Genomic DNA, 8,631 nt, shown 5'->3' with positions numbered 1-8,631 from the left:
AATAAAGATTCTATATTCAGCAGTTTCAGCTGTGCCTTGATAGGTATATGTGTTAGTCAGTCACTCTTATGCGAGTATTTATAGATTAATATGAAAAATAAACTTTTGTATGCAAATTTAGTACATTATGTTAAGTACTTACAATTATTATTTATTTCATTAGTTACAAGGAAATCCCGAGCATCATGGATTCCTCGATCAAAGCGTTAAGTGTGAATATGTACTTCACTGGCAATACCAATAATTTGGAGCCGGCCTATGTTCAGCAGTAGACAGGAGACGCCTGATGTGATGTTGAATCACACCATTCACGTTGTCTTCAATCTGGGCTATACTGTGTTACGAGAAATTAGGGAATGGACATCTGGAGGCACAACCATTAGTGTATTTAAAGTCATTTTTCAAAGGGTGCCTGGTCTCTAAATAGGCACATATGTACTTTCAGATGTCTTTGCAAAGATCTACTCGCATCCTGGAATGAGCATAAAATAATTATAAGATGGACGGGGCCTACTCGGCCTTCTTTAAATAGACGTATTTAAAGAAGGCCGAGTAGGCCCCGAACTCAACCTAGAACACTCAGATCTTGGCTCATTCAGAAATGTTCGTTTCCGGAAGTGACCCGACTGGGAATGGAATTGGGGACTTAATTAAAACAAAGCAACGTCCCCACCACTGGACCACTGGAGACATCTAGTAATATAAAACGAAAATTGTAGAAGTTATTTCCAATAATTAACACTAATCCACGGATAATTACAATTGGTTTTAGTTTTTTCTGTGTTTGTTCAAACAAGATGCTGTTTTAGCAGAAAAGGGATTCCTTCAGCAAGATATATGTTAGAACGTCACGTACTCACGTATGAACCCTCTTCATATTCGTGGGTAAATTAAAATGTAGCGGAGTGCGAAGTGGCCCCAAAGTCACTTGGGAGTTATGTGCGGTGCATGATAACTCCTTTAACGTAACGAAAGGCATCAAAAAGAGACCAATATATCATTTGCCTGTTTATTACTTACCTACCTATTTAACATGTAGTGGAAATATTTTATTATCGTTGCTTTTAACATTTTTTTCATACATGAATGCAATATTTTATGCTTAGATTATATAGATAGAGCATCGAGTCTCAAAATTAACTTTTTGTTAGCTAATTGTCAAATTTGCTGACTCGTTTTTTTTATCAGTGTTCTATATACTCACGCATATAATGTATCTTGACGTATCTATATTTATTTATTTTAAAAGGTACATCAACAGTGTAAATACAGACATTAATTTTAATTGATATACATGGCTTGCATCTTGCATTTACACCAATTACAGATGTACACAACATTTTCTTAAGTCATCGATTACATATTAACAAAACTGACAACAACAAAACAATAAAAATTAAAATATGCAAAAATTATAAAACAAAATAAATGTAGGAGCTATAAAGGAAACACTCATAACTATTTATTACTCAAAGTTGTATGAAAAAGTTGACTTGCTTTTCTCGAAGCATTTGTATGGAGACACTCTATCTATTTATCCTAAGGGTTTATATATTTAATACATTGCCTAGGAATTGCGGGTAATTATTAGGGTAAGTAGGTAATTATTAATATTATTAATGTAAAAACGAGTTTATTTGTTACTTAAATTAAAAATAATATTGGTATGATAACAATTGTTCTTATGAACCCTAAAAACATTGCATACAATTCAAATACACACACACACACATACATATTAACATTCACACACACACTCAAATGAAATGAAATTATAATATTTATTTTGAACCTTATGATGATAGTGCTAAAACATACAATAAAAAAATATAAAGAGCTTTAGTTCCTGAAGGTTTAACTAATAAATAGTCGCAGGTTTGCCGGACTACCAGTCAGTCAGTAAATTAATACATTATTAGCTTGGGTTGCGATTAGTGCACTACGTATTTCTTTTAATATTCAATTAAAAATGAAGCTGCTTTTAGTCTATGTAGTGGCTATTACTGTGTTGGCCGATGCTAGAATATTGCCGCAAATCAATTATTATAAGTACAAATTATTTGTTCCTACCAATATCGAGAACTCAATTGGTAAGAATTTATTTATACTTATTTTTTTATTAACTTTAATTTTTTATTCAATTTTCTTTATCATAACAAAAGTAATATGGGACTAACACGGGAATAATCCGGTAAATTAAGGTTTTTTCCGAAAAAAAAATACCGAATTCAATCGAGGTAAAGCCTGCTTTGATTTAAAAAATAAAGTACTTAATTGATTTTGATGAAATTTCTAATGGACTAATTTCAAAGTATATCATTTCAGATAAAACAGCATTTTTGAATTCGTTTTATAAATGACGGAGTTATGAAGTAACAAAAATAAAAAAATACAACTGAACTGAGAACTTCCATTTTGGAAATCAGTTGTAAAATAATTATAAAATGATTTCAATTTTAAATTGGTAAAGATATCGTGTAAAATACTTAATAAATTATTATTCTTTAATTTTTTTTAAATAAATTAATATTTAATTGGTTTATTCTGCCGCTGTCGTTATTTAGAAAACTGTTGTATAGATTTTAAAGTTAGATTATCTAGGAGTTGAAACTAGTAAATACATTGTATTAGTACTTTACATGATTTTATTTTCTATTAATATATAATAATTAAAGATTAAGAAAATGTTAAAAATATTTTTAATATTGCAACTGGTATTCGGATAAGTGTAAGAATGTTCAAAAACATACATATATAGACTATGCATAAATTTGAACATATTTCAATTATTTCTCTTCATTTAATACACATTGTGTAAAAAACTAACCAATTTAGCTTCAAGACTTAACATTATGCAATGCTCATTATTGTTTACGTAACTACATATATACATAAAACTTTATTATATTAAAAAAGATTAAATTTCTGTTTGTATTGGATAAATTAAAAAAAAAAATACTTAACCGATTGTAAAAATTCTTTTACCTACAAAAAGCCATATTACCAGCATTTTTTTGTAATAGACAAAAATGGAATGGAAACCCCGCCTGCGCTGTTAGTTTACGTCGGCGGGATACCAGTGAGTGATGACAGGTGAGGATAAATGAGATCAGTTGACCATTATGATGAATTCATCAAAAAATAGCCACGATGGTTTCCAGGGGGAATCGGGTAGAGGCTTATCTGTTAGGGTATGTTGCGAGTAATGGGCCTGTTAGATCTTGTTATTAAAAATCTCTTTCCTCATAAGCATTACCATTACATGGGCTGTATTTTATTTATAAAAAAAGTAGTAGTGGAAATTAATAATGTGTGTTGTATATAACTACAGGTGACGCGACCGAGGAGTCCACCAATACAGCCGTGGTAGCCAACAATCTGTATATTCCTATGGACATGAAGACGTGTTACAATAACACATGTGATATTACCTGTAAAATTCTCGGCTACAATCATGGCCAATGTGTATCTACGAGCACATGCCATTGTTTCAATTAAACAAGTATTAATATATTAATAAAATTTGTATACGTGACTATTTTATAGTTTCTTTCCTTTCATATAACTTTTAATAAATGATGAAGTGCCACTCTTGTAGTATTATTTTATTAACAAGTTTAATAAGTATGGTGATAATGATTTATACTTTGTACATATGTATTTATAAAACCTATAATACTTTTGCACATTTAAGTAGGTTAATTATTAAATGTATAGCTGTTTCTGGCTATACGGCGTATACGGCTTTTTTTACTAGAAGAGGTTCTTAGTTCGCTTGTATTTTTTGTGTGTATGTTACCAGTCTGTTCGGTATTTATCCTCTCTTAGAGGGAGAGATCTTGTGCAGCAGTGAGACGTTAATAGGTGGTTAAAAATTTGTGGTAAACGCATTGAATTGCCCTAAGGAATTAGCATTGTAAACTATGATGCCTCAAATTTCTAACAACGTATAAGTTGTTAATCTCTGTTCATATTGAAATTTAAATACCAATTACTGTTATATTATTTAATATATAATAATTAAAGATTATTTCATAAAACCTGACTTAAATTGTGATAAAACCAGTTTATTGATTTAATAACTAAATTATTGAACTGACTGATAAAATTTCTATGAGATTAATCTGTAAACATATTCTTGCAGATAAAAAAGATTCAAAGGTTTAGGCGTGAAAGCGTAACAAATAAACAAACTTACTTTCACATTTATAATATTAGTTAAGATATACATTTTACATTTATATTATACAATGTAAAATGGTGCTTACATAACGTCAGTGGTCGCTTGTTGTTAGAAAAACTTTATCAACTCAACTTCTTACAACTCCAAACACACTCTTCAACTACATACTTTGACTTTAAAATTTACATGTCACACTCTTAATTAACAATGATGCTTAAATGTCAATTAAATTAAATTATTGCGTAGATTCTCTCTTATTATTCTCATAGTAGTTTATAGTTGACGGTAAAAACTTTGGGTAGGTATTTCGTCCAGTCAGTTTGTTCGCCATACTAAATTGCATAAAAAAAAAATACAGAATAAATTAGTATCTATTTTAAAATTAATAATAATAATAATAATAATAATAACTTTATTGCATAACCATGATTTTAACAAACTCAGCACTGGAAATTACAGTAAAAGTAGATACGAATTCATTTGTACATTTGGATCAGTTTAAACATCTGTGTCTGAACTAGGTTATAAAACCTGTATCTCAGACAACAGCGCTCAACCCTCATTACATAGTATAATGTTAGTTCAGCTAAATTTTTAGTGCTACATATAGAATATTGATATTATATAAAGTTAGTATATCTAATTATAACAATTGGCAATAATGAAAATTGTGAAATAATGTGTCCCTGTGTGTAGAGTGTAATTTGAATGTATGTGTGTGGGAGAGTGTGTAAAATTATTTGTATGTTACTGTAATATTATTTAAATAATTTAAAGGTTTATCTTGAATTTAATTGTAAATTACTATCAGTTTATGGTAAAATAAAAGGAATAATAACTATCGTAAGTCATTATCACCATTATTATATCAATCGTTATGTGTCCACTGCTGAACGTAGGCCTCCCCCATAGACTTCCATAAGGAACGGTCCCAACCTATCAGCATTCACTGATTCCCTATTGTGTATGTGTTGCAGATCGTGAAGAAACCTTAATACTCTAATACACTCTTTTTGAAGAACCCTATACTGTAGTCGCTAGGAAAAACCTAGGCAGAGAGCTCATTCTACAGGCAGTGCGTTCGCGGGAGAAAACTTTTCTTAAACCGCGCTGTACGCGACAATTTAGGCTCTCGCGTGTGAGGATGAATTACCTATCAGTGACGAACGAAGTGATGATAAAATTTGAGGATGTTATTTCGAATAATTCCTCAGAATATAATCCGTTATATAAGTGGTAGAACACACAAATGGAAACAAGGTCTAGCCTTAGACTATAGGGCTCGATAGAATCTGCGAGCTTGGATCGCCGACAATTATCATAGCCCATCTTTGAACTGTATCAAGAGGCTCAAGCTGGTATTCAGGTACTCCGGTACGCACATAACATTATTAATAAAAATATGTGGAACAAAAACTTTCTTAAATATTTACATTTTACAAGATTATTTACAAGCGTATTATTTTGCCCGTAAAACAAAATCGGAAAATAATTAATAAGTGCTACACAATCACCTCAAACATCTTGTCTCAATCTGGGATACACTGTGTTATAAGTAGCTAGGGAATAAACATCTGAAAGCACAATCATTGGTGTACTTAAAATTATTTTCCAGGGGGGATTGGATTCTAAAAAAAAGGCGTGTACTTTCCGATATGTCTTTGCAAAGTCCGCATCTTGGGATGGGCACTAGACAATTCTGGGATGGGCGCGATCCACTCGGCATCTACGAGCTCAACCCAGACTAATCAGATTCGAGCTTATTCAGAAAAGCTTGTTTTCTAAATTGGCCCGACCGGGAATGTTATCAGGGACCTTATTTAGACAAAACAACGTCCCCACCACTGCACCACTGAAGATGTCTAGTAATATAAAACGATAATTGTAGATGTTATTTCCAACAATTAACATTAATCCATTCCTAATTACAATTGGTTTTAGTTTTTCCTGTGTTTGTTCAAACAAGATGCTGATTTTGCAGAAAAGGGATTCCTTCAGCAAGATATATGTTAGAACGTCACCTACTCACGTATGAACCCTCTTCATATTCGAGGGCAAATTAAAATGAACCCTCTTCATATTTTTTTTTTTTTTTTATACGTGGGTAAATTAAAATGTAACATAACAGAGCACATCGTTTCGCTCATGATGCGTTGCCATTCCTGAGTCAGATGTTATTCCTCTGTACCCTGTAAAGTCACTTGGAAAACACAACTGCTTCATGGTGAAACACGAATGTTCATGATTTTGTACAAAGTCTCCTTTAACATAACGAAAGGCATCAAAAAGAGACCAATATAGTTATTTGCATGTTTATTAATTACCTACCTACTTAACTTGTAGTGGAAATATTTTATTATCGTTAGTCGTTAATATAAAGAGCTTAAGTTCCTGCAGGTTTCACTAATATATGATTACAGATTTGCCGGACTACCAGTCAGTTACTAATTTAGTTCATTATTAGTTTGAATTGCGATTAGTTCAGTGCGTATTTTTTTTAATATTCATTAAAAAATGAAACTGCTTTTTGTCTGTGTATACTTGGCTATTATTGTGCTGACCGATGCTAGAATACTGCCGCAAATGAACTATTACAAATTATTTTTTCCTGACGATATCGACAATTCCACTGGTAAGAATTAATTTATACTTATTTATTTATTCAATTTAAATTTTTATTAAACTTCTTCAATCATAACAAAAGTAATATGGAACTAATACGCGAGTAAGTCTTGACTATTCAATAATTTATCGAGGTATTGATTTTGTTCCGAAAAACAAAACACTGAATTCAATTGAGGCAAAGCCAGTTAGTTGCTTTGATTAAAAAAATAAATTACTTAACTGATTTTGATGAAATTTCTAAGGCACTAATTTCAAAGTCATATAAAAAGAATTTTCGAAATCGGTTTATAAATGACGTAGTTATGAGGTGATTAATATAAAAAATTACAACCTAACTGAGAATCTCATCCATTTTACAGCTAATTAAAATAAAAAAAAACATTATTTAGGAATTGGTAAAGAAAACGTGTAAAATACTTCATATATTATTATTCTTTTAATTATTAAAAATACGTTGTAATTTAAATGAATTATTTTAGTACTATGGTTATTTAGGAGTGTATCGTGTGGATTTGAAAGTCAGAGTACCTAGTTATAGGATATAGAACAAAAAATTCGTGCGGAAACTATTAATGCTTTGTATTAGTTCTTACTTTCTAATACATTATTTTGTTTTGATAGAAACAGCATAGAAAATGTTAAAAAAATATTTTTAAGTCGATTCTTATTATACATTTTCAATATACTAACTTAAATCTGGGATTCGGACAAGTGTAAGAATAAATCGATTATTCTTACACTTGTCCGAATCCCAGATAAATGTGAACATATTTCGATTATTTCTCTTCATTTAATATAAATTGTGTAAAGAAACCAAACAATTTAGTCCGGCTTCAAGACTACATATTTCGCAATTCTCGTTATTGTTTACGTATTTAATTTTGTTATAAACAGTCGCCTATAAATATATACATATATATTTATGTATATCTTATATATCTTCGTCAATTGTTTACTTACAGTACTGCCCCTGTGCTGCTGTTATGTCCAACAGTACCTAAAGTATTAAATTAATATTGAAAATAGAATTTCATTTTTGGTTTTAATGGATAAACTCGAAAAATACTTAAACTTAAACTTTTTTTCACGTATAGAAAGTTACATTACCAGTAGTTTTTTTTTGTAATAGATGGAAAATAGTATGGTAACCCTGACTGCGCTATCGGTTTACGCTATCGGAGCTTCAGTGGGGGATGACAGGTGAGGATGAAGAAGGTCAGTTGGCCCATCGTGATCATAGAAAATTATTTACTTTCTAGGGGGAACAATGTAGAGGTCGACATGTTAGAGTAAAGGTTAGATCTGATTACTAACAATCCCATACTCCATGTTATTAGTGTTTAACAAGGGCTGTATTTAATTTTTCAAAACCGTGCGAACTCGGGGCGGGTAATACTAGAAATTAATAATTTATATTATTTATTTAAACTTTAATACACAATGAAACTATGTATATATGGCGGACTTAACATTGGACGGTGTTCTCTACCAGTCAACCATTGGGCAAACCGAGAAATAAGTAGGCGGTGCTTTATTGAATTGAAGAAATATAAAAATTAATACTTAATATATTTATATATTATATATATTATCATATAATGTGTGTTGTAATTATTACAGGTGATGCGACCGAGGACTCCTTGGTCGCAATACCAACACAGCAGTGGTAGTCAAGTCTGCACATTCCTATGGATCTGAAGACGTGTTACAATAATGCATTTGATATTACCTGTATAATCATGACCAATGTGTATCTTCGAGCAAAATTAATTCAATTATATTTCTTTTCTTTTATATAACTTTTAATAAATGATAAATTACTA

General features: G+C 30.8%; 1 protein-coding gene and 2 long non-coding RNA genes across 3 annotated transcripts; all 3 read left to right on the top strand.

The window, feature by feature from the left end:
- Positions 1-1,874: 1,874 nt before the first annotated feature.
- Positions 1,875-3,589, top strand: LOC113509102 (uncharacterized). Its single transcript, XM_026892385.3, has 2 exons — positions 1,875-2,090; positions 3,332-3,589. The coding sequence occupies exons 1-2, from the start codon at positions 1,970-1,972 to the stop codon at positions 3,496-3,498; spliced, it is 288 nt and encodes a 95-aa protein (XP_026748186.2). The 5' UTR covers positions 1,875-1,969; the 3' UTR covers positions 3,499-3,589.
- An 898-nt stretch (positions 3,590-4,487) lies between these two features.
- Positions 4,488-6,108, top strand: LOC128200873 (uncharacterized). Its single transcript, XR_008252935.1, has 2 exons — positions 4,488-5,549; positions 5,799-6,108. It is a non-coding gene; the product is annotated as an uncharacterized LOC128200873 (long non-coding RNA).
- Positions 6,109-6,447: 339 nt separating this feature from the next.
- LOC128200880 (uncharacterized) lies at positions 6,448-8,631 on the top strand. The gene is made up of 2 exons (XR_008252940.1): positions 6,448-6,815; positions 8,429-8,631. It is a non-coding gene; the product is annotated as an uncharacterized LOC128200880 (long non-coding RNA).

The sequence above is a fragment of the Galleria mellonella genome, unplaced genomic scaffold, assembly GCF_026898425.1.
Source record: "Galleria mellonella isolate WM207_F2 unplaced genomic scaffold, CSIRO_AGI_GalMel_v1 utg300, whole genome shotgun sequence".
In the NCBI taxonomy this organism is placed as follows: domain Eukaryota; kingdom Metazoa; phylum Arthropoda; class Insecta; order Lepidoptera; family Pyralidae; genus Galleria; species Galleria mellonella.
Note: the sequence above shows the minus strand (reverse complement) of the source record. Positions and strands in the feature narration are given on the sequence as shown.